Genomic DNA, 27,281 nt, shown 5'->3' with positions numbered 1-27,281 from the left:
TGTTGCAGATGAGACTCTTTAAAAGTAAACTGCTGGATAGAGAGAGGGACCACAAAACCTGGTGTATACCTGCTGTCTATAATTATCATAAGCATCTTTTTTTCATTTTCAAAAAGAGCCCCAGTTTCAATGACAAATTATACGGTCACACTATGGATAAAGGAAACCAAGATTTTAAAGCAGGATTCATTTAAGGGAATAATGTCAGAATGTGACTAAGTAGATAATTCAGAGTCATTCTTGGTTTGTATAAACCAGAAAACAAAGCTAAGACCATAAGTCTAGGGAAAAACAAGAATCACTACGTTATCTTGTGAATACCAAAGAAAAAGAGCTGAGATTCTATTAGCTGTGGTTAAAGCTAGAGGTCAGATTCAGGCTAACTGAAGTCAGGCTCTGGGGAAACAAATGTCTGAAGAAAATGAGGTAACCTGTGGGCATGAAGAAAACAAAGACCAAAAATAGTCAGAATCAAGGCGTAAGAAGGACTTTGGGAGGATGGGAGTAGATTCAAGCGTCATATCAAATTGCTTGGGTAAGCTCTGTCATCCATTTTCTCCCTTTTGAAGTTAGGCTGTGTGGGATGGAAGTTGGGACCATCAGCTGTTGTCCATCTGAATTTAATTGTTGTTTGGTCCTGAAAAAATGTGGTCTCTTTCCCTTTTTACTCCCTTATTTGAGAGCTGGTTTATTTCATTAATTTATACTTTTGTCAACCTTTATTCAACATCAACCATGTGCCAGGCTTTGTGTTAGGAGAGAGAGATTGAAATTGAAAAGACAGAGTTCTTCCCCTCAATAACTAAGTATGTGGAGGGACGGAAATACACAAGTAAAAACATATGAATTAAAAATGGTATGATGAATGCTTTGGTAAACAAACTGTTCAAGGAAGGGTACCCAATAGCTTACATGAGGGGATCTCAGGTTAAATATCTTTTCCTCAGAGAAGTCTTTAGCTATCCAATCTAAGGAAACCTCCCCTAGTCACTGTCAAATCAGCTTGTTTCATTTTAATCATAAGCTTTGTAACCAGTTGATAGTTTCCTATTTATTTATTTGCCTCCCCACTCCCCTATAACACACACACACGCGTGCATCTGCACACAAGAATATAAACTTCATGACTGCAGGAACCTAGTGCCTGGTATATAAAATGTCCTCAATAAATATTGAATTTAATTGCCAACTGAGCTCATTTTGAAACGTGGAATTAATCCTTTAACAGGTATGGTCAAGGAGTGTTTTCCAAAAATATGGAGCAACCTTTTCAAAAGCACAGGAGGGTAGAGGACTTGTTCAGAGGACCACAGTTACTTTTAGAGAGATGAGATTGGACTAGATCTTGAAGACCCCTACATATCATACTAAGAACTTTAGATTTTTTAATGCTAAAGGCAGTGGTGAATCATTGAAAACTTTTAAATCTGACAGTGATGTTCAAATCACTGTTGTAAGTGTGAAGAATGGATTGAAAATTGGAAAGACTGGAAGCAGAGAAGGCAATTAAAAAGCTGCTGAGATGTCCAGTAGTCAGTTGGATATAAAGGTCTGGATCTTAGGAAAGGTATAAAGGTCTGGGCTAAAATAACAGTTTTGGAATTATAAGAGAGTAGATGTGAATGCAAAATAATAGATGAGATAAATTGGAAAGAATGTATAGCGTGAGAAGAGGCAAAGTATGAAATTATTAACAACACCAGTATGGGTGGACAAAGGAATAAGAGTGAATAAAGGAGGATCAAACAGAGGATTAAGAGAAAACCAAAAGGAAATAGTATCTTGGAATCAAAAACTCACTTACTCAAGAAGTGAGTAAGCAGCAGTGTTACATGATACACTGATATTAAATATAAGTACTAGAATGCCTTTTCAGTTTTTCCCCAAAATACATTGTATTCCTGGGTCTAGAGAAGATAAGCAGAACATATATTTCCATCTTAACTCAGGAGAAGTTGCATACTGTTAAAATATGATCTCTTTAAAGAGATGATCAAGCTGAAATCCTATTATCTTTTTCAGTGCTGGTTGTATTGTTAGGTAGTTAAAAGGTGCTGAGATATCCACACCCCAACCCCCAAGTTATGGGATTACAGCATTTTGGTTTGTACTTTTGTGTTGTGTGTTTGTCAGTAGATAAACTTATTTTATGCTTTGTCCCCAAATTTACCTTTTATAATATTAACACAAATGTCTGTTATTTATAAAGAACTCTTAAGTTTTACATCTAAGCTTACATGGAGATGCGCTATAATAAGAAAGTGCTGTTAACTGCCTGGATTAAAGGTAATTATCTTCCATTGCAATGATAATCTCCCCTAAACCTCCCTCCTTTGAGTTCCCTATGATACCTAGAGAACCCATCATAGTACCAGCTTCTTTCCCCACTCCTTCGTCCACAGTACTGCTGAGGGAAGAGGAGGATGTTGTCAGGGCTGCTTCATAGCCTTTCAAGCTAAATGAGAAAGATTTGTAGTGAAAACAGAAAGCTAAATATTAAATGGAAAGGGAAAAATTGGTCATCGTAGAGGGATTGAGGTTCTTTTGAAAAAGTATTTCTCTTCTCCATAAATTTCATACCATAGACCAGTTCTTCCAGATGCTTCTCCTTTCCTGAATTTTGACTCCCCAAATACCTCTCATTAGCATATTCTCTCCCCTCATGGGGCCTTGTATCTATCAGTGCTGATTCTATAGGCAGCAGGTGGTAGGGAAAAATGCAGAACCAGGAGAACTATAACAAGACTGGAAACATGGAATGAAGAACATCTACAGCAGTGTGTCAGCCCAGAGGAAGTCCGTGCTGAGAACCTAGATCCAGGTTTAAGCAGTTTGGAATGGAGATATTCCAAACTCAAGTTCACAGCAAGATTTTACATTAGGTCCAAGTCAGAGCCAGGGAACTGTGATAAACCAGAGTCAGAATCTAGGTAGAGAGTGCCAGTTAGAACACAGAGGAAGGAGGCATGTTCAAAGTCCACTCAAACACCCAATCAAGATGTATGGGAACTAAAGGATAAGAGATCAAATAAGAGCTTGAGTCGTAAGAGAGGACATTGATAACAGAGGCTGCATTTGGATTTTGACTTAACATTTTTTTCTACTTCCTGTCAATACAGAAATAATCTGAGTTAATGGGCCAAAGCAAATAGTGGTTCTTAACAGGTAAATTATGACAGCTTGATTTTTCTTCCTCTTATACTAATCTTCTTTCTTGCGGTCTCTTCACTGAACAATTTTAAAAAAAATTTTCTATCAGGAGAATTTATTTTTGGTCACTCTGATTGATGCTCCTCTCCCCTTCTTAGCACCCCCTTGTTCTTCTTAGGTATAGGAAACCCTATCCTGCTATATTAATTCCCAAAGCTGCATAAGGGAACCCTCACCTTTTTTTCAGTCAAAAGCTTAACATTTAATAGGTTTACCCCTGTTTTCCTTTCTCTATTATTGTATGAGATCTTATTTGTTTTCCTGCTTTTAAGGGGCTTTCCACTTACTGTGCCCTAGTCTAATGAGCTCTTCCCTGTGTGGTTTTTTTGTTTTGTTTTGTTTTTGCATGCCTGCCTCCTCATAATTTACTTTCAGAGGCTTTCTTTAACCACCCTACCTAAAATAGCCCTAGCATTCCCCTCTTACTACCATGTTTGATTTTCTTTATAGAACTTACCTCTAGCTAGTTTATTTTCTTTCTGTCCTTTCTATAATGATCTTATTTGCCTTGACCATTTCTGTATGTCTTGTGCCTTGAACAGTGCCTGGTATGTAGTAGACACTCAATATCTGTTGAATGAATGAATGAGAAAGAAATATTTTTGACATGCTTTTTTCATTTTTAGCAATATTTGTATGTAGTTAGCTATATATTAGCTAAATTATTTCATTGAATTTATAGATTGGTTAAATCCAATCAGGCCTCCACAAACAGGTTTTCCTGTATTTTACGTGCTGAAACTAGTTTATATCTTGATTTCAAAGTAACTTGTTAAAATGTATAATTTAAAACCTTGTTTTATAAGCTTCTCTTTGTACTAAGAAACATGATTTCCTGTACTAAGAAACATGGTTGTGTCAGAAGAAATGTATAAGTTTCAGGGGAATTGCCTTGATTAGTAGAAAACTAGAGATACCTTTGCATTTCTAGTGGTACCTACCTAACGACTTAGTGCTTAAGAATCTTTGGCAAGGAAAGGAAGGGTAAGATCGTCATTGACGAGCAGTCAGATTTTAGGGATGAAAGAAAAGAATTCATGACAGTGAAATAAGCCATAAAGAGAAGAGAAATCAGACATTTTAACTATAGAAGCATTAGAGTAGACCTGAATGTGATTTGAGTATACAAAAGGAGGAGCTAATAGAAAAAGAATGGTAAACAGTGATGGAAAGGGAAGAGATTGTGGCTGTAAGACTCCTAAGGAATGGGAAGAATCAAGGATGTAGGATAGATTTGGGGAGAGGACAAAGATTTACCCAGACAGGTGAAAAGGAAGAAGGTAAGGCCAGATAGTGCCCTTTTAAAAAAACTGAGGTAAAATTCACATGACATTTACCACATTAGCCATTTAAAGTGTGCAGTCTGTTGATATTTAGTACATTCATGGTGTTATGCAACCATCAGCACTGTCTAATTCCTGGACATTTTCATCACCCTAAAAAGAAATCCCATACCTATTAAGCAGTCACTTCAGATTCCTCTGTCCCCCAGCTCCTGGCAACCACTAATCTACTTTCTGCATCAGTGGATTAGCTTATTCTGGCCATGTCATATAAATGGAATCTCATAGTATGTGGCCTTTTATGACTTGCTACTTTTCACTTAGCATATCTTTTCAAGGTTCATCCATGCTGTAGCATGCATCAACACTTCATTCCTTTTTATGACTGAATAATATACGATTGTGTGGATATACCACACTTTATTTATCCATTCATCCATTAACAGACATTTGGGTTGTTTCTGCCTTTTGGCTGTTGTGAATAATGCTCCATGAGCATGCATGTACATGTGTCTATTTGTATGCCATGATAAAGTATAAAATATCTCTCCTACCCCCATTCTGAACTCCTTTTTTTCTAACAATTTTGTCTGAATTTTCAATTTAGAAGTTGATTACAAATATGTTATAAAAATAACAATGTTAAACATTCAGAACCATTTATTCCACTGAATTTGTGGGACTTTGCATTTTAAAAATGAAATTTGATTTTCATGGAAAGTTACAAGTTTAAAAAAATTCTCTATTAAATCTTCCTGATTTTGTTCCCTGATGTTAGCGGCTAGCATTCTGCATAGTTCTTGAACTATTTATGTGTGCAGTGATTTCCATAAACCATGGGAACCTCTACTATTGATTTGAACTGGTAGAGACCCTGCTCTCCTTACCCAGGAGGTCGTTGCTCATTGAAGAAAGAGACGTTCTCATCATCTGAGGGTGAAACTTCAGTGCATTTTTACTTAGACCCTTTGATATGATCAGTATACTAATGCAGTACCATTCTTCAGTTGTTATTTTAAAATAGGCCTACAAAAGCTTGATGTTTAACCTTTTATATTTCTCATTTCTGTGGGAAGACGAATTCTGAATTTCAACTGATTTGGAAATTTTTTTAACTAATAAAGGACTATTGCTATTGAATTGCCATTTTACTCTACATTTGTATTATTGTATTTCTATGCCTAAGTCTTCTCCCTTCCCCCACCCCTTTTGTCTCCACTTTCTGTCACAAGAAGCAAGCCACCTATGTCTGAGGTTGCCAAATGTAATTTGACCTCTCTTTACAAGTATTCAGTAGGTGGAATATTTACCCCCATGAAAGTTAATCCTGTGTTCTTTGGTTTGATAATACCATTATTCCCCCTTCCCCAACCTCCAATTTCAGAATTAGAAACGGTGGACATTTTTAGTATAGTCTGAACTTTTAAACAAAAATGCCGTTAATGGTAATATGCTAGTGAAAAACCAAGGGCAAACTTTTCATAGGCTTGGTTTGTGTTGTATATACTAGCCCTTTATCATCTGAAGAATGTTTCATTTCTTTACATTTAAAACTAAAATCTAAAAATATTGTCTGGTTCTTGTAGAAATATTGTTTTAACTGCAAAATACCCCTGCAAGGTTCAGGTGACATTCTCTTTTTTTTTTCTAAGCTCCTGTTTTGGACTAAACTCCTCGAGAGCAAGGACTGAGTTATATCTATATTTTATATATATATATATATATATATATATATATATATATATATATATATATATATTAAATTCCCTATGGTGATGAGCCCAGTAGCCTACAAATAACAAGTACCATGTCTCAGTAAAAGGTTGTTAAAATTGTTTAAAGTAGTCAATGAGATATAGATGTGAAATCCCAAAGTGAGATGCCAGATTATCACATACACATATTCAAAAGAAAAGATTGAGAACATGTTCCATAATTCTGTCTTCTTACCCTAAACCTAGAGGCTGTGGGGAGGGTCACAGGTCACTCCCCCATATAGAGATGCATCCACCTGGATCATGGGAACTATAGGAGAGAGCACATGAAAGCCACTCCCAACCCCTAAGATAAATAAGTTATCTTTAAACTGCCAGTCCCAGAGAGCTCAGAGAATATAAGTTCAAAAAGAAATTTTCTGTTCCCATACCACTCCTCCTTCCTCCCCATGCCCTTCAGAAGAATTAAAAACTAGCTGACAAACTTGGGGAGGAGGGTACTACTTACAGTGGAAGCATAAAAGTTGGACAAATACCTGATCTCTCTCCCTTCCTCAGTTTAGACTTCTAGCCTAAAAAAGTTCCTAGTTGAGTGAGGGACACCTGATTTTGTACTCTATCAGGTTTGGGGGTTTAATTGAACCCTGGTCAGAGTGGGGAAGAGAAGAGATTCATGAGCCTGGGTTAGTATACTGTATTTGAAATACCCTTGAGCCATCTACGAGGAGAAAGTACAGATAGGTGAGCAGCTGTCTACAGTTGGTGATTTAAGTGATGCCTTGGATATGGGTGGAATCACCTAGGGACAAAATCTAGAATGAAAAGATGAGAAAATCTAGCAAACTTGGTGTCTGCTTTGAGGAGCTCTTAAGTTCTGTTTAAGCATTATATTGCATGTCAGATTATATGTACTTTTTTAGATATGGAAAGTATGTATTATAGCTTCAAAGTACATAGACAGTATAGCTGTTTCTGTCTTTGTTTTCACACGAAAGTTGTGGATTTTTTGTACCTAGACACAAAAATGACAGTTTGGATTTCAAGCTGAGCTAGTTATAACTATTACTAATTTTTCAAAACACTATCAAAAATACAGGTATGAACTTTGAAGGCTTCTTTGCTCATACAGCAGTACTTCAGGCCCTATCACTTGCTTGGAAAATAAATTGCTACTTCTCTGACAGATATATATGCACAGCTATCTCTAATGTTTTAAGAGGAATCTGTAGAAAGTCACTGAGTACTCTTTCTGTACAACTTCAGTCCCCTTCCCTAAAAACATTAGTTCTCTGTGTGTGGGTCTTTTGTTATTATTTCAAAATAGTGTCAGAAGCGATTTGGAGAGATTTAATATATTTGAAACTGCTGGTGCTTAGATATTTGAGGAAATCAAGTTTTAGAAGTCCATTATTAGAATTAAATATCATCAAATCAGAAATTAACTGAAGGGTAATTTGTAAATTAACATGCCAGAGAGATACAACATGCAAGTAATCACGTATGGTTATTTTTGTCTATTTTACTCCCAAACTTGAACTGTAATTTTTTTTCTAGTAATTATACAAATAAGGAAATAAACTTCAGTAAATGTGGAGTGCAGTGACTTGAGTTAGAAATAATTTTAAAATTTTATTTTAAGGTAGTCAAATAACTTAGTAGTTCTAACTTCTTTCTTTATAAGTGGGGTTGAAGGCAGAGCACATGGAAAGGTATACTTTGCAGGTTTTATTGCTGTTCTTGTTAAACTTACTAATTCTGCTGTTTAGCAAAATGAAGCAGGTTTGTTTTTTTCCTTCTGTACACTGTGCTTCCATATATTATTAAAATTTATATTTGATTTAAAGTTAATAATACACAATTTGCTCTTAAAGCAAAGATAATTTAAAATATTGAGTGGTTCAACAGAATATTAAGTCATAATTCCTGAAAACTATACAGTTATATTTGAATTAAATATTAAGTAATGCCATCTAGTGGTAACATTTCCAAGTTTAGTGAATTTGAAAATTTGGTATCTGCTTTACTAAATGTGGACTTCAGAATTTATCAGCTAGGTATACTATATCATTAAAAAGTTTTCTGGAAAATAGTTTAACCTAAGGGTTTTTCCCTTTTTGGTGGAAAATGAAGGCTCTTTGGTTATGTTCTAAAGATCCTTTCTACAAAGTGCTAATTGAAACACATTATTATTCTTTATTGTGATAATTAGATAATATTTACTTATTACCTGTAAATAATAAGCACTGGGAACAAAGTAGGCTTAATAGTAAAACAGAATGTTAACGTTTATTTAGTTATAACCTTTTCCCAGTCTATTCAGGGGCTATTATGTGCCAATAAATGAGTAAGACTCAGGTAACTGCCCTTAAAGGCACATGATTGATTGTTGGTCTCTGTGTTTAGAACATTTCAGAAGTGTTGACCATAGACAGCCTTCTTATTGAAAATGCTGATCTGTGTGAACAGACTCAGGAATCTGCATTTCAGACAAAGGCCTTTAAGTTTAAAAAATTATGTTATATTCTATACAAAGTTTGAGAATTATGGTATATTCTATACAAAGATCATATGTTAAAATCTGTTACTTATGACCTTAGAAAACTATATGTATAAATTTAACTCATATATGTAAATGTTAAGCATCTGTTAGGGAAGGAACAGATAAAATCAGCCATACCTTTAAGCTTCCAACATGCTCCTCAAAAATAACAGCAAAGAGGGCCTCCCTGGTGGCGCAGTGGTTGAGAGTCCGCCTGCCGATGCAGGGGACACAGGTCCTGCCCCAGTCCAGGAAGATCCCACATGCCGTGGAGCGGCTGGGCCCGTGAGCCATGACCATTGAGCCTGCGCATCCAGAGCCTGTGCTCCGCAACGGGAGAGGCCACAACAGTGAGAGGCCTGCGTACCGCAAAAAATAAATAAATAACAGCAAAGAGACAAGCTGAAAACAAGCTGAAGTGGTGTGGTACTCTTTCCTAACTCTTGGCATTATTGTAATGCTTAACATTATTAACATCTTTTAACAAAGCAAATGTAATATCCTGAATATCTCTTACTTATTATCAAATAGTACATTTTGCTAAATGTTTAAAAAGGACATTTACATAATCTGTCACTGCCCTGTTTTCGTCTCCAGCTATTACTCCTATTGGTTGTTACCCTATCATTAAATAAGTTTCCCTCATTATTGAAGTTACCTATGAAATTAACTTGAAATATTATTTGCCTCTGAAGTTACTGATAATACTCACATATTAATCTGGTACTCAGACTTTTCATTTATAAAGTAATTTTCTCCTCCTAGGTATTTGGAGTAGATGACAATCAAGATTATAATAGGCCTGTTATCAAAGAAAAACATAAAGATCTGGTAAAAGATTGGGCTCTCAATTCTGCTGCAGTAGTAATGGAAGAAAGAAAACCACTGAGTACACCTGGATTTCACAGCTCAGAGGTATACACATCTTTCTCATATTTTTTACACGCACAAAATGTAAATTTTTATCATTTGTAATTACAGCTGACCCTTGAACAACACGGGTTTGAACTGCGCAGCTCCACTCACACACAGATTTTTTTTCACTAGGTACATACTATGGTAGTACATGATCCATGGTTGGTTGAATCCACGGATTGGGGACCATGGACACAGAGGGCCAACTGCAAAGTTATACATGGATTTTTGACTACATAGAGGGCTGGAGCCCTTATTCCCCCCACCCCCCCACCTTTGTTCAAGGGTCAACTGTATATTATTATAAACAATTGATATATTCTCTTGTAAAATACTTTAAATTAATATGCTTTTGTAAGTGAGTGAAAATGTTAAATTTCAGTAAGCAATTAATGAGCTATATGCTCACTAATTGACATTATGAGATAAGACAAAAAAATATACACTGCATATACTTTCTAGGAGGTCATGTATTTGGAATGGAAAGATCTGTCATGCCAGGAAACATGTGTATGGTAGTGCCTGATATATATAACTTATAAACCTAAATAAGTGCCCTTATAGTGCAGCCCAGGATGTAACTAGAATAATGTGAAATTAATTAAGGGTGGCTTGGTTAAGGCAGTTTTGGAGTCAGTATAGTATAGTAGAGCTTCTAGGACCTGAGTGCAAATCCCAGAACTGCCACATTTAACAGAATACCTTTGAGTCAGTCATTTCCCCTCTCTCATCTTCAGTTTTCTCATCTATACAAAGGGGATTTTTGATAACACCTATTTACAGGGAAGGATATGAAGCCTAGAAAGTACCCAGCATCGTAATTGTCTGAGATTTATACAGTCAACAAATGTTTATTCCCTTAACAGAAATATTAGAATTTCATTCTACACTGATACGTCGGAAAGAAGTGTTAAAAAAATGTATATAACTGAGAATTATTAATTAATTATAATTTATTCAACTAACAAGATCTAACATTCAGTGGACGCTTTCTGCGTACCATTTTACAAATAATGAAACTGAAGTATGTAGAAATTAATTTGGTCAGTGTCTTAAAACTAGTACCTTGTGGAGCCAGAATTTGAACCTCAAGGAGACTTGATTTCTTAACTCATTCTCTTATTCATATATTGCCTTTCAGGAAATGAGTTAATTTAAAATATACAAGTAATAAATAAATGTTGACTATAAATAAAATAAAACCTTAAGATATAAATAAAATATAAATGAGGTATTGTATTTGTGTGAAATGTAAGTATTCTTTATAGACAACTAAATACACATACATATTTGCTTATTAATGTAAAAGTTTTTCCGTTATGGCCTGCTATTTCCTGAAAACTGTCAAAACAGTTACTGTATTTTAGTATGCTTTTTTCCTCCTTCATCTTAGAGAATTTTTATTTTGATTTCTGTTTTACGAGATGCGTAATTATTGAAAGCGAGTGATACTTACTTGAAGCAATGTTTTAGTATTCTGATTAATCTAGAAAGGGTTCTGGTGATTGTGAACTTGTAGGACTTCCTCTTCTCCTCTCTGTCCCCTCAGCCCATGCCAAGTAAATTTATATATAGCCTGAGTATGTACCTGCCTTTGAAGGAGTCACCTAAACAAGCCATTAGAACAATCTGCACGAATGAGTCTACATAAATGTGTGTCTTTGAAACCCACCCTGTTGTGGGTATTCCTAGCATGATTTGTACTGGTACTTCCTTCAGTCTCAGAACTGTGAGCAGCCCCCATGAAACCTTGGAGGAAATTCAAAGATTCAGCAGATTTTGGTACCCTTAGGCTTCACTGTATGTATGTCACTATGTGTACAACTTACTATTTTAATCTATTATTCTTGAAATCGTATAGTACATAGTCTGTATGAAATATTTATCAGTTTCTAGCCTGTCATTTGACACTTTTAATCTTGTTTTGAATAATTCAGAATAAAATTTGGTCAGAGCTTTCCATTCCTTAGTTGTCATTACAGGTTCAATACTAAGCATTGGCTTAAACTTTCAGTGAGGAAACATTTTTTCTATACTCCTAGATCTTCCATATTAAATGCCTAGATTGACCTAGTCTTAAGAATTACCAGTATACATCCATAAGTCTGTGGAAGCATATCATGAATTAAATTCGATTTCACAGTTGACTAAGTACTTGCCTTAAGGACAGATGTAGCCAGGGGCAGGTCTAGGTTCAGACTGGTTATACAAAAATCCTTAAAGGTTGAGTCATTTCTGTCTTCTTCTGGAAGTACTAAAGTGTTGTAGAAAGAAGCCTAAAGCTTTGCGTTTGTTTTTGAAATCCCTGAAGACATGACCTGGGAGATTTAATACTCCTTGAGACTCTGGAACCAATCTGATTCATGGAAACATTTAGAGGGCTGGAGAACAACTTAGAAATAGGTCTTTAAACTCTCTGTTCTGTAGAATGGAGTAGAACTAACTTCACTGTGGTAGCCACAAAGCTATTGTAGTACACCTGAGTTTATTTAGTAGCAGTAAATTTTTAAGCTCTAAGAGTTTATTTTAGTACCATTGTTAGTACTTAATAAGTACAGAATATTATACTACATTCACAGTAATAATGTTGTAGTTAAAAGAGGTGCCTAGAAAATCTTCAATTTATATATGAGGAAATTTAGTACATGATAATATATCAATGTGAGGTTTAAATATTGCTTTGCATGATAGGTTAAATGGAATTTAATGACTAAATGGAATTCTCTGAACACGAGAATCGGATTTGACCAGACTAGGTCATTGCATTCTCTTATTTCTCTCCTTTAGGAAGGCACATCTTCATCTGGAAACAAGCGTTGGGTTTCACAGTGGGCTAGTTTGGCTGCCAATCATACAAGGCATGATCAAGAAGAAAGGATAATGGAGTTGTCTGTACCTGTTTCTTTGGAGAATGGTATTTTCTTTCCTTCTTTCTTTTTTTTTGTGAATCATACATCAATTTTTAAAATACTATAAGCCAAATCTATATAGTAAGACATAAATTAAACCTAAATAAACATATTCACATAGTCTCATGCTCATACTGTATATAGATTTTATTTTCAATTAAAATGCAGATATCATTAAACTATAACCCTAACTGAAGATAAAGAGATAATTTGTAGATGAAGCATATATATACATACTCACACAAATTTATATATATACAACATATATATAAATGAAAATTTAAAAATAAGACTAACACAGTTCCAAACTATCCCATTCATTAACACAACAAATATTTAAATGCCACTTTATGCCATAGGTTCAATGAAAAAGAATTTACTTAACATGTATTTAATTTACTTAATACATCATTTGCAAACCTATGTAATATGATTTTTATTACCTTTTTATTATATTTCTGTGAACTGAAATATAAAGTTTCTTTAAAAAAACACAAAATTATATGCCTCTTATGATTTTGTTATTAGATTCAGTTAATTACGTTCTTAATTAAAAATAAAACTCTCAAGGAGAATTTGTATGTGGCTTTTCCCTGTATTCTTAGTTGTATTATTGGAAATGGAAATAGAAATTTGTTTTGTCTTTGACTTGTGGCACCCAGAAATCTGTTTAGGAATTTTGTAAACATTAGTCAGCAAGTATTTGAGCAAGGTACACATCAGTGTACTAGAAAAGCTATATAATTTATCATAGAAGCTAGAAGTAATTTTTAATATTACCAAAAATCTTTGGAAAGACAGAGTAATTTGCAGCTTGGTTCACATAAACTGATTACTGTTTGGGAAACAAAACAGAGAGGCTAGGCAAATTTACAAAAGAATCATTATAAAATTATTATTAGCTGTGGAAAGCAAAATTTTATACTTGTTATAAAAATTAATAGTACTTGGCCTTCATTATTTCATTCCTGTTTCATGTTCTAAATGGACTTACTTAGATAAGCTGATAAATCTACTTGTAATCTAAAATGTTCTCGTCAAATATTCATTGAGTGTGTGTTAGGAGCCAGGACAGTGTGAGAAATCCTAGAAAAATACAAAATGATAAAATAGCTATTACAGTTTAGTGCTTCAAGTAGCACTAAGGAGATAAGACATAACCAAATAACATGATTAATTGCTGAATTAAAGTTACATCAGTTTTCCTACATTAAAACCATAGTATTGCTATGAAATTTAAATGCTAAAATTTTAGAATTATAAAGGGAAGAAAAGACCCATAGAAGCTATATCTAGTATCTTTTTCCCACTTATCCCCGAAAGATTTAAATGCTTTATATGTTAATTTATATTTCCCTAAAAAGATCCCTTTTCTCAGAAATACATTCCATTTATAAGCAGTCAGGAAAGTCCTCCTTAAGTAGTATTCTCAAAGTCTCTCACATGGAAACATCAAAGTTATATATTTTCTCATTGGCTTCTCAGTTTGAGGCTTTAATATACCAGAAGATCATAATTTTAAAATACCTCAGTTTGTAAAATTATGGCAGGTCCTGTCACCTTTTTCCGTTCTTACAATTTTTAAAAATCTTTTCATGAGCTTTGAATTTTTTTTTAGAAAAACTTGTTAAAATTCTACATTTTCTATTTTACTTAGGAAATCCAAACTTGTCATTATTTCAGTAGATAATAATGCTTATTAAAAACCAGGTATGTTGTTATTCTTTACTATGTAATTCAAAGTATAACAAATAAACAGTGTTTATTAGTCATTATTTTTGCAATTCCATGTACCCTACGTAGAGTCCATTTTTTGTCAGTGAAACTTCACAGATGGGACAAGTCTCAAAAGCAAGAATGAACACAGTAAACTTCTCTGCCATAAGACACATTAAGAGAAAAAAGAGAGCAACAGATGTAGGTTTAAGATCAGATGACCCTGATTTTCATCTCATACAATTTGCTTTCTTGACTCTCCTATTAGTAATCTACCTATTTGTGCATTTTGGCATTGTATTTTCTTTTTAAACTACACTGTCACAATGTTGGCTTATTTTTTCAAAGTTTTACTTTATACTTAAGCCATTTCTTAACTTCAGAATCTAAGGTAATATGATACTCGTTTGCCCCAATAAGTTCCTTATTTGTTGTTTTATTTTATAGATACAGATATCAGTGAATCTGGCCTTTCAGTGAGAAGTACTGGCTCAGCAACTTCCTTGGCTAGTCAGGGAGAGAGAAAGAGACGAACCCTTCCCCAGCTTCCAAACGAAGAAAAGTCTCTTGAGAGCTCCAGAACAAAGGTTATAGCACAGAGGTCAGAGATAGGAGAAAAGCAAGACACGGAACTTCAGGAGAAAGAAGCACCTACACAGGTATACCAGAAAGATAAACAGGATGCTGAGAGAGCCCTGAGTAAAATGAACAGGGCAGTAAATGGTGAGACTCTTAAAAGTGGTGGAGATAATAAAACCCTGCTTCACTTAGGCAGCTCTTATTCTGGGAAGGAGAAAAGTGAAAATGATAAGGAAGCTTCTTTTGTAAAGCAAACATTAGCTAAAATCCAGCAACAAGAACAAAAGGAACAGGCACAGTGGACACCTACTAAATTATCTTCTTCAAAAAATATTTCAGGTCAGATAGATAGATGTAGGGAGGAACCTTTCAAACAGGAGTCACAACCTCAAGAAAAAATTCCAGGACTTTCTACAAGCAAAGGAGAAAGAGTGATACAAAATGAGGGTAAGCAAAGAAAAGCTGAGGAAATTCTGAAAAGTCAGACTTCAAAGGGAGGAGACAAGAAGGAATCCTCCAAGTCATTAGTGCGGCAAGGAAGCTTCACTATAGAAAAACCTAGCCCCAACATACCCATAGAACTTATTCCCCATATAAATAAACAGGCTTCATCTACATCCTCTTTAGCATTAACAACTGCCAGCAGAATACGAGAAAGAAGTGATTCTATGGATACTGATTCTAGTTTGGACACAACCCTTATTCTAAAAGACACAGAAGCAGTAATGGCTTTTCTAGAAGCTAAACTGCGTGAAGATAATAAAACTGATGAAGGCCCAGATACTCCCAGTTATAACAGAGACAACTCCATTTCACCGGAATCTGATGTGGACACAGCTAGTACAATCAGTCTGGTTACTGGAGAGACTGAAAGAAAGTCAACCCAAAAGCGAAAGAGTTTCACTAGTCTCTATAAAGATAGGTGTTCCACAGGTTCTCCTTCCAAAGATGTGACAAAGTCATCATCTTCAGGTGCTAGGGAGAAAATTGAAAAGAAAACAAAAAGTCGTTCCACAGATGTAGGTTCTAGGGCAGAGGGTCGTAAATTTGTGCAGTCCAGTGGAAGAATAAGGCAGCCTTCAGTAGATTTAACAGATGATGACCAAACCTCTAGTGTACCTCATTCAGCCATCTCTGATGTTATGTCATCTGATCAGGAAACTTACTCTTGTAAATCTCATGGAAGGACTCCACTTACCTCAACGGATGAGCATGCACGTTCCAAACTGGAAGGAAGTAAAGTAACTAAATCCAAGACTTCTCCTGGAGCACCTGGTTCATCCAGTAAATCAACCACTCTCCCAAGGCCACGACCCACCAGGACTTCCCTCTTGCGCAGAGCCCGACTTGGTGAAGCTTCAGACAGTGAACTCGCCGATGCTGACAAAGCATCTGTGGCTTCTGAAGTGTCCACAACAAGTTCGACGTCGAAACCTCCCACAGGAAGGCGTAACATTTCTAGGATTGATTTGTTAGCTCAGCCTCGTAGAACAAGGCTTGGCTCATTATCAGCTCGCAGTGACTCTGAAGCAACAATCTCTAGAAGCAGTGCCTCGTCACGGACCGCAGAAGCCATCATTAGAAGTGGAGCCAGATTAGTACCTTCAGATAAATTTTCTCCTAGAATTAGAGCTAACAGTATCTCTCGACTATCTGACTCCAAGGTCAAAAGTATGACCTCAACACATGGCTCTCCTTCAGGTAAATTGGATCCAGACTTTTTATAATATTAGCATATTTCTTTTATGTTTTGGGACACCTTTTTAAAAAAATTAAATATTAGTGTTGATTCCCAAAATTTTCAGCAGAAAGGTCATGCTGTAGAGGGTTTTGTTCCTATGAAAATTACTTTATTTAGCTTAGTAAATGGAAAATTCAGAAGTTATACACACTTCCAATTAATGTCCTGGTACAAAATAGTGATTTCAAAATTAGAAGTATATTGAACCGATTTGGGAATTTTAATTGCCTAGTTGGTGAGGTATCTGGATTTGTGTGTCAAAGTTACATTAGGAATTATTATCTAGTTTATACAGTAGAAATTAATAAAAATTAATATTGTATTTCTAAAAACATGTTTAACTTTTAAACATCTTCACATAATTCTAAGAGTCTGAAGAAAAGCAGTATACTCTATTTACTCCTTTCAGAGCTAAATGAAATAATCAGTTTTATCCTTTTTTCCTATTTATTTTGAAACATCTTGTATTTTTTTAAGTTAAATCTGTTTATGGTCGAGGCAGATGAAAACTGATCCTTAATTTATTGCAGTGAAAGAAGATGGATTTGAGAGTCACTAAGCACGTGGGCGAAACTGGGCTATAGAAATGTAACTGGTTATGAGCATTATCTCATAAGGTGCCGTTATATCGTTTAACTAGTGACAGTAATTAGCTGTCATTGATTGTAATAATTACAAAAGCTACTTTCTCCCCACCAGAATTAACTGCTTCTGGCATATTTGTCTGTTTATATACTTCATATTCAAAGCCATAGCCAGTGAGAATACATATGTGATCAAAGAGTACTAAGACAGATATTGGTGTGTGTCCTGTAAACATGGTCTCATTACTTTATAATCAGCTTCATATGTGGGTGTGGCTGAAAAGGACAGTTGAGGGGAAACCAGCTGTTAAAAGACTTGAAGATTCATTTCCATCAGTCATCTAAGTGAGCCCTAAGTCTTGAGTGAAGAGTAAAGGGAAAGTTGGTGTGCAATCTTTTTTTTTTTTAAATTTTGACTTCTATCACGATATAGCCTACAAGACCCAAAACTAGTGGTACTTTGCAAGTGTTATTTTTTTCATTTTTTGTTCCTCCTCTCTCCTCCTCACTGCTGCTTTTCTCCACTCCATTCACATTCCATCTCTCTCCTGGTCTGTGGGTGAGGTGGTGATGATCATCATGGGTGTAAGCTGAAGATAGATAACATACAGTCTTGATTCCAAAAGAATAGATGACATTTCCCTTATTACTGTTGTCCTCCTTGTCTCTACACTTCAGGCTTTGGTTGGTGGTTCATGGGTTTGTTGCCAAGTATTTTAAAAGTGCTCTCACTTGATTTATGTTTCCCCAGTGTTGTTATCTGTTGTTCCATGTGGCTCTGCTTCTTCAGTTCACAGTTCCTTTGTGCTGCATTCTATGGTGTGTACTCCTAGCAGATTTCTTCTGCCACATTGCTTGTTTCTTCACCTCATGTCTATTTAAGTTCATAAAAATGTTTAAGTATTCTCCTGTCTTAACATAAGCTGTGACATAAGTTGTATGTTACCAAGTAGCATGAAACTCTTGGTAACTCTTCCTTCGGTACTAGTTATCTAGCTCTTAACACATGAATGATCTGATTTTATTCCTCAGTGTTTACCAGAGGGGCTTATTTGAGATGCCAACCAAATATGATTACTTCAGCAAGTCTAAGAAACAGCTATAAGATGCCATATATATATATATATATATATATATATATCTTTAAAGATATATTTTGTTTTCTGCTTCTTTGAATGCAGAACTTGATAAACATCTTTCTGTGTCCAAAAAGTACCTGAATTGCTTAATGAAATTTCCTAGGGCAAACTGAGGTGTGTGATCTTGGCCTTCTCCATACTTACTAGCAGTATATTAAATAATTATAGTCATGGAATTTTATAGTTAGAAGGGTTATTCAGTTTAGGGAACTAAGGCCAAGAGATGGAATAACCTGACCTGATCACACAGATATATATAGCAAGAACAGGTTGAGAATCCAAAGCTTTTAATTCCCAACCTATTGCTTTTTCGACCACAGCCAGTCTAGCTCTGAGAAATAGTCTCTACTTGTGTGCAAGCTTCCAGAGGACAGCTGGACTCTACTGATTATCATGAATATATATAAGGCCAATATACAGTATAAAGATTTTGGTGTTGTTCACCATAATCTTTGTAATTATGATGTTTTACCAAGTTCATGTTCTCTTTTCCACCTTATTGAGCATGAAGCCACATTGTGATCCAGGATTATATATTCAGATTCTCTCAAGATGCCCATTTACAGTTTTATATCCTATCTAGGACAATGACCAGGGTCTTTCAGTCAGGGTAGCATACTAAAATAGTTACATGTGGTAGGTAGTAAAAATTAAAACAAACAAACATACTTTTTTGATTTTCCTAATTGAGGTATCTTTGATATTATGATACTTCTACTTAATATAATTATAAATCTTGAATGGAAAAAGAAAATAAAAATTCATAGCTTTTGAAATATGATTTAAAAGAATGTGAAACCATACTTGTCAGTGTTGCTATTCACACTATAAACTTCAAAGGTCTTAGAAATGTCTGAACTTAGAGCCTGTCATATGTAAAAACAATTCTATAAAGCTTCAAATTCTGTATTTTAACTTATGTTAAAAAAAAGCTTTTCAAAGAAATATATATGATAAAAATAGAAGCATGGAAATCTCGGATTTAGCAAAATTAGGAGTAAGGTTTCTTTTATGCTTCTTTAATTCTGATGTAATTTGTTTTTAGGAGTTCAGTTTCCCCCCACACCACGAAAATTTCTACAATGATCCTTCAGTATGAAGTTATATTAAAATATCCAGATTTATTTTCATACGATACATTTAAAACTTAGCACCCTGAATTATCAAAATAAAGCAGTTGGTTTTCATTATGTTTTAAGTACACATTCTAAAAATGTTTTAAATCATGTTAACATCCTTAGAATTTTTTTAGACCGTTTGCTTTCCCACTTCTAATCCTCAAAATTTATAAACGGTAGGAGTTAAAAGTTGGGCATGCATGGCTTGAGTTATTTTTTCTCAGGTCAAAGACCAATACAGAACACTGTCAGGGATTTTTTCCCTCAAATGGTCTCATTGCTACTTGCTTATAAATACACATGTAAAACGTGTTTGTGACTTAATTTCCCACAAAAATATTCTGATACAAGTATGAAGATGCAATGTTTGTTTTCTGAAATGTATTTGTTACATCTGTAAATGTGGATGTGTTTTGATGTCAACAGAGTTTTGGTTAACAGTAAAAGAAATCAAAACAGTCACAGATAAATGATCCTAGTAACTCTTTTTCCCTTTTTAAATTACTTACACATCATAGATAGTATGTTTTCTTAGTGAATGTAGTAGTTTATTACTTCCACAAGAGGGAGTGTTGCATAATTTTATAACTAAAATAAGTCTTTTTAACTAATGTAACTAAAATAATTTTCAGGTTAGCTACAAAATTAATTAAGCCCATCTTAGAACTTTTTCTCATTTTATTATATGTGCTTTCCTGCACTTCATCAACCCAAGAAGCTTCTTAGAGATTGGCATTTCAGATACCTTCAATACAAATTTTCAATTTAAGGATTTATCTGAAATGCCTTATTAGTACCAATGTATGAAATAAGCCTAATGATATAAAATTACATTTGATTTTCTAAATGATTTTACCTAAGCAGGATGAAATTCAAGAAAAAACTAAAAAAATTTTTCAGCACTGGTAAAAAAAATATCACAAAAACAGTCATTCTGTGAGAAGTCTAGGATGTTTTTTTTTTTTTTTTTTTTTTTTGCGGTACGCGGGCCTCTCACTGTTGTGGCGTCTCCCGTTGAGGAGCACAGGCTCCGGACGCGCAGGCTTAGCGACCATGGCTCACGGGCCTAGCCGCTCTGCGGCACGTGGGATCTTCCCGGACCGGGGCACGAACCCCTGTCCCCTGCATCAGCAGGCGGACTCTCAACCACTGCACCACCAGGGAAGCCCTGTCTTTTTTTTTTAATTAGTCTAACTTGAAATGTTTGGGTTTTTTTAAATATAAAATATTTATTTTTTGTAAAGCACTTGGAATGAATTTTGCACTCTGGGAGTCCGTAGACCTGGCTTAAACTTTGATTTAAGCAATGCAAGACCTTTCTGGGCCTGATTTTTATCTATAAATTCAAGAATTTGGACTGTCTAATGTCTAAGGTCATTTCATTCTAAAATTCTATGAAATAAGAAGGCACTGGGGAAAGTTAAAAACATTTTTACTTGAAGTTTGCTCTGCAATAGCTAGCAGATGATAGGGATTTTTCTTCAGATAAAATGTATTGATGCTACAGTTTGGAAGCAAAGGTTAAGAACGCAAAGGTATTGAGAGAAGTTCTTCGACAAATAACAGGTCAGAGGTCCTGGCTTTAAACTCCCTTTCCCAGTCCCTTTTTCACCAGTAGTCATCATTTCACTTCTCAGTTCTACACGTTGCTGTTACACAAGCCAGGTTTTGTCCAGAGGTTAACTCGAGCTTTGCTTCATAGCACACCGTGTACGGTATGCTTTCCATTGGTAAAGTTAACCTTTAATTGTTTGAAGACTTATTAATCATATTTTCATTTTCTGCTATGTCCTACTTATTTTATCTCTCAATTTCAGGAGAACACACCTAAATATGTTACCTTTCAGGTTTTAAAATATGCTTTGTTCTTTTGGTTGCTTTTCTTGTTATTTTCCTTCATTCCTCCCTCCCTCCCTCCCTCCCTCCCTTCCTTCCTTCTATTATTTTTTAATTTTTTATATAATTTTAAAGGTTACTTTTCATTTACAGTTATTACAAAACATTGGCTATATTCCCCATGTTGTATAATAATACATTCTTGAGCCCATCTTATACCCAGTAGTTTGTGCCTCCCACCGGGCCCCCATATTGCCTGTCCCCCTTTACAAGTTATTATTAGAAGCTTCAGTATTCTTACTGGATTCTAGATAGACCTATAAAAATAGGTGGAAAGTTTATGAATTTCATTTGAAAAAGAATTTTCTCTTTTATGCTTTTCTCCAAAATGTAATGATTCTCTGACCTCAAGACTTTAGACTGTTAAAATTAAATTCTAATGTGGCTCAACTTATATATTGTCACCTGACATTTAGCACTTGGTTCTCACTTTCTCATTCTGCTTTCATGCGCTCTGCCACTCATGAAATCTATCAGCCATTGATGCCATTCTCTCTAAATTACCTCTACATTAACTACCTGAGTTCTATAATACCTGCTTATGTTTTCATATGTTCTGCAGTTTATTAAAACTCTTTGTTATTGGTTTTGTCTTCTCTCCAATTTTCAGTTTAGGTATGGTTACATAGTTTCCACATCAAAAATCAGGAACTTTAATCTAACAAATGATGTTTTTTTATTTATGAATTTCCTTTTATGAATCATATTCTAGGATAGCAAAATAAAGAGCATTTAGCATTTAATGAAATGCCTTTATTAAAAAGTACAGATTTGTTTACCATATATCTAATTGCCTTGCCATATTTCTATTTTTAAAAAAAACTTCTTTGTTCTTGTTCCTTAACTTTTCCTAAAATTGTTTTCACGTCTCAGGGTCAGTTCAACTTAAGGAGTTTTCAAATGTCTAGAAATGAGTAAATTTCCACTATGGTAAAAGTAATATTTATGTTAATGAATTATAATGTTAAAATCAGAAATTACATTTATTACCCCCTTCAAAACACTCTATGATTAATTACCTGGAGTTCCATATATGTATTTGCATACACTTTTACAGAAAGCCGTGAAGTTTCTGCCTATCTTCATTCTGTCAAATAGAAGTTTGAATCCAGACAAATGGGTAGGCTCTGACTTATGATGTAGTCCTGATTACAGATTTCTTTTTCTCTGTTCTTAAAGCAGTTCTGGGGGCAGTGTGTATCAATTTTGTTTGAGAGCCAACTCAGCCTTACAGAGCCCCAGGCAAAAATGTAGTTAGGGGAGGAAAAGACAGGAAAGGCATAAAATTCTAGTGGAGTAGTATGAAGGAATTCTAGACTTCACAAACCTACACAGCCTAGAGTCAGTTTCTGTTTTAAAAGAGGGAGAGAGAGAGAGAGAAAGAAAACTCTTCTAATATTAATAACAGTTGGAACTTATAGCAGGAGCCAAGGTTTTATCACTTGAGCCACCAAAAACATCTCATGCTTTTTACTAGTTTTTTCTAATTTGAGAAAAGGAAATGGTCAGTATCTAGGAATTAATTCATTTATTCAAAAATATTTATTAAACATTTGTTAGCCAGACACTCTGCTAAGTGCTAGGTACACGTTAGTGACTTAAATAGGCATAATTCCTGCCCTTTTGAAGTTTACCATGAATTAGCTGTTATCTCCCTGTTTTTTATACTTTGTTTGATTCTTTTATTAACAGTAGTAGTGATCTGTCTGCGTTAATTTGTCTTCTGATTTTCAAATGTGTCAGCAAAACCATTTTTTAAATCTTTACTAACCTTAAATAAGAAAGTGATTACCACTTTCTTTAATGTGACTATCGTCAGTATCTTCTGTGCCATAAGTGTCAGTGGTTGTGAGAATAGCTTGTAGGTTTTATTGCCATTGTCTGCTTTCACCATATGCTTTCAGTGTCAAAGCAGCAGTTGTACTAAAGATGCTTTGTTGTGTTTTTACCGTGTAAAAAGATTTTTTCCAATCATAGCATAACAGGATGTTGAATGACAGAGGTAATGTTTTTTTTTCCTGCCATAAGGCATAATTTCCACAGCAGGAATTATGCATATTTGTATGTTGGGAAAAGAGGGTTTTTACCATCTCCATGTTGAAAGTCCATGTGGCATGAGGAAATCTTTTCCTTTATTTTTATTTTTGTTGTTGTTGTTGCTGTCATTTAAAAAAATCCATATCGTCACTTAAATGAGAAATATTTGCAATTAAATAGTACCCGAGTTAAACATTTATGAATAGAGCTTGCTTAGTTGTTTGTCATTAGTGAATTTTTCATCTGAATGTTTATTCACCATGCTACGGAAAATGTGATCTTTCTATTGTTCTTAATTCCTCATTGTTTTTAATTCACCAAAGTATAATGTTTCTATCTTTAAGGAGTAGTAGACTTATGGTTTTTGTGAGGTATGTGTACATCAGTTATTGAAAATTGTGCTGTGTGTGCTCTCATGGTGTTTTTGAAATCATGAATTTTATTTTACCTCTTTTAAAAGATAACATAATAATTCTTTTTTTAATAATTAAACTAATTTAGTAAATGCAAGATGGAGGCGCTTTCCTACTGATTATGCTTCCACCTCAGAAGATGAATTTGGATCAAACCGTAATTCCCCTAAACATACCCGTCTACGTACTTCTCCAGCCCTGAAAACGACTCGATTGCAGAGCTCTGGGTCAGCAATGCCTACTAGTTCTTCATTCAAACACCGGATAAAAGAACAGGAAGACTACATCCGAGATTGGACTGCTCATCGAGAAGAAATAGCCAGGTTGGTTTTAATGGGTTATCTCTAAGAGTTGAAATTGTTTCAACTTGATAACAAGTTTAGCTTTTACTTGGTTTGTACTAATAGTCCAAGGAATGAAATCCACAGATAACTTAGTTTTGTTGGTAATATTACTGTCTATCCTTTTTTTTTATATGGTATTTTTAATGTGAGTGCTACTTACATATTGTAGAATTAATTTATTTTGGTAAACCACCCTTTCCTATTTCTAGTAGAGATACAGATGAATTAATATAATTTTTGAAAGGTAGTATCAGCTCTACATAATTGAGAATTGTGCAGCTAAATTTTTGATTACATTCCTTTTACCTTCCAAAGAGGTAATAGTGTACTTGTTAGAGATGTTGCTAATGTTCTCCGGGGAGAATTAGAGTTAGATTATTACTCACACTTCAGTGAGTTCATTAGATACAGTCAGTACAATCCTTTAATAATTAAATGAAAATATTATTTTGAATGTTAAATGTATTTATAATAACCTGAAGATTACATAATAAAAAGTAAAATTCATGCTGCGGATGTGATTTTTAATTGATAGCATTGCAGTTGAACATTAAAGAGAGGCTCTACTCAGATAAATGCTATAATAGTTAAGGGTTTTTTAAGTTTGTAAGGTATTAAATTTTACTGCAGTATGCCACATGTTACCTAAACATTTTCACTGTGTACATGCTAAAATTATTTCTGCCTTTAGTTTAAGACCCTAATCTTCAAGTTTTATACTTGACAACATTTATTAAAGAATTTATTTATAATAATTCATAAATGCTTTTTTAAAAAACTTTTATGATGATTTTATGATGTTCATCTTTTGTTTTCTTTACTCTGTGGACTTCTGTGAATTGTTTTTTTCTGGCTCATTAGTTTAATGTTTAGGTTTTTTGGTTTTTTGGTTTTTTTGTCTTTAATGACTGTTCACTTGTGATTGCCTTTAGTTCTTAAAGAACATACCCTTCTAATCTCATTACGCTGCTTAAACGTTGTTTTTTGGCCGTATAAATGACAATAATTATTGAAGCATTGTAAACCAGTTCTGATTACAGTACAGGCATATATGTACTTTGGGATCCATGAATTATTATGGGCCCACAAAACTGTTAGTGAGAGAATCTTGACACTACATTTTTTCTTGTGGGCACAGCTGGCAACAGCAGGCCTTGCTCTTGTCTCATCATTTTTCTCCTTCCCATGCAGAAGTCTCACCACGTGAGCTCAAGGGGTACCTGAGGGAACTAGAGTGTTCTGCTTTTTCTTAGGAGGCTTTGCGTCTCAAGCCCTCTACCCCAAACTAGAACACTAAACACCTTCTTCTGGGCCAAACCCACTTCCCTGCCCCTAAACAGAAAAGAATTATGATACAAAGGGGAAAGTGAATAAGAACTGTCTGTTATATTTTCACTTAGTTTTATTTTGTTAGTATGTGCATTTTATTACCCTTGTCTATGTATATTTTATTATCTGTAGTAGTACTCTAAAGCTAGGCTATTTAACCTCTAATAATTTCATGCCTTTTTCCTCCAGTTTCTTAGTAGCATTATGCTAATAAAACTTGCTATTGGGATTTAATTTTTCAAGGTATATTTTTCAGCCATACATCTCAAAGCAAGAGAAAGTTCTTTTTGTTTATTAAGAAATTTAAAAAGGCGGAGGGAGGATAGGAAGTATGCAAGGAAAGAAAGTTAATGTTGATATTTAATGTTCCTGTAAGACGCTGATAAGTTTGCTTAATATGAGGAAATTTATTTTCAAATAACTATGAATCACATACTAAATAGAATGGAGAAATACATAGCTTTATTTCTTTAAATTAGCTACCACTTTCACTTAAGAAAACTCACATGCTGGAGCAATACTTTTTTTTTTTTTTTTTTTTTTTTGCTGTTCGCCGGGCCTCTCGCTGTTGTGGCCTCTCCCGTTGCGGAGCACAGGCTCCGAACGCGCAGGCTCAGCAGCCATGGCTCACGGGCCCAGCCGCTCCGCGGCATGTGGGATCTTCCCAGACCGGCGCACGAACCCGTGTCCCCTGCATCGGCAGGAGGGCTCCCAACCACTGCGCCACCAGGGAAGCTCTGAAGCAATACTTTTAAGAGTAATAGGTAAAGATATTTTTATTTGAAAAGCACAATAATGATTTTAATTTATTACAAAATGTTTTCTGCTTTGTTATATTCTATTTGCTTAGATTTTAGAGCTATATTACTAAACCAGCACTTTGTAGTCCGTACATAGTAATTATTTACCTTCGTTTAAACTTAAAGCACAAAAATTCCATCTGGTAATTATTTACCTTCGTTTAAACTTAAAGCACAAAAATTCCATCTGGAATATAAAGAATATAAGCAAAATATAATATATTTAGTCTTTCAATTTGAAGAGGAAACTTTTTTCCAGGTACCCCCGATACATGTGCTTTCGATAATGCTTGTCCCAGTTTCTCCATTATAACACAGATACAGATTTGCTTCCCTTGGGAATTTCTTAGATTATACCTTTATGAATTTTAGGGTAAACAAAGCTATAATACCACCTTTACAGATTATCAAATATAATACATTTAACCTAAAAATTATACTGGAAGATTATATAATTCTCATTTGGATCACAATGCACTAAATTTTTTAGGAGAGAGTTCTAGTTAACAATATTTTATTTTAAGGTTTAACAACCAGTTCATTATAGATATGTTATAGGAGAGGATTAAATCATAAAGGCAATATAATATTTTATCCTAATGTTGATTGAAGGTATTATTTGCAAAGGTGAGATCCTCTTGCACCTTTACACCTCTGCAGTTTTATTTTGGATCAAGTTTTTGTATACATAAGTGCTTTATATGTATTGTGTATATGCGTGTAATCCCCGTCCACTCAGCAAAGAATTCCTAAACAACTCCTATGAGCAGAATGTAGTGTTTCGCGTGAGTGAACTGTAAAGATGACTTAGACATTGATGTCCTCAGTTCAGAGTCAGAGGAAAGAAGCAAAAGTGTGCAGTTGATACAGGCAGAGTGACAGAAGAGGTTTTAAAAAATAGGAAGTTTGTCCAAGTATAAGATGTAAAGGTGTATAGTTATTGGATGACCAAACTGAAGATAATACAGAGCCAGCTAAATAATAGGAGACTTTGAATGCCAGCTACGAAGTGTG

General features: G+C 34.7%; 1 protein-coding gene across 13 annotated transcripts in view; it reads left to right on the top strand.

Moving 5' to 3' along the window:
- The window catches only part of CEP170 (centrosomal protein 170), a 147,212-nt gene that overhangs the window by 99,281 nt on the left and 20,650 nt on the right, over window positions 1–27,281 (top strand). For 11 of the 13 annotated variants that reach the window (XM_067729484.1, XM_067729480.1, XM_067729479.1 and 8 more), the window contains 4 exons: window positions 9,513–9,662; window positions 12,450–12,576; window positions 14,735–16,567; window positions 23,883–24,117. In XM_067729484.1, the coding sequence (XP_067585585.1) occupies window positions 9,513–9,662; window positions 12,450–12,576; window positions 14,735–16,567; window positions 23,883–24,117 (2,345 nt within the window). The remainder of the gene's footprint in view (window positions 1–9,512; window positions 9,663–12,449; window positions 12,577–14,734; window positions 16,568–23,882; window positions 24,118–27,281) is intronic. The other 2 variants (XM_067729489.1, XM_067729483.1) reach the window with 1 other exon arrangement.

Source organism: Pseudorca crassidens, chromosome 2 (assembly GCF_039906515.1).
Source record: "Pseudorca crassidens isolate mPseCra1 chromosome 2, mPseCra1.hap1, whole genome shotgun sequence".
NCBI classification, from domain to species: domain Eukaryota; kingdom Metazoa; phylum Chordata; class Mammalia; order Artiodactyla; family Delphinidae; genus Pseudorca; species Pseudorca crassidens.
The sequence above is the reverse complement of the archived record's forward strand: the minus strand, read 5'-3'. Positions and strand labels throughout refer to the sequence as shown.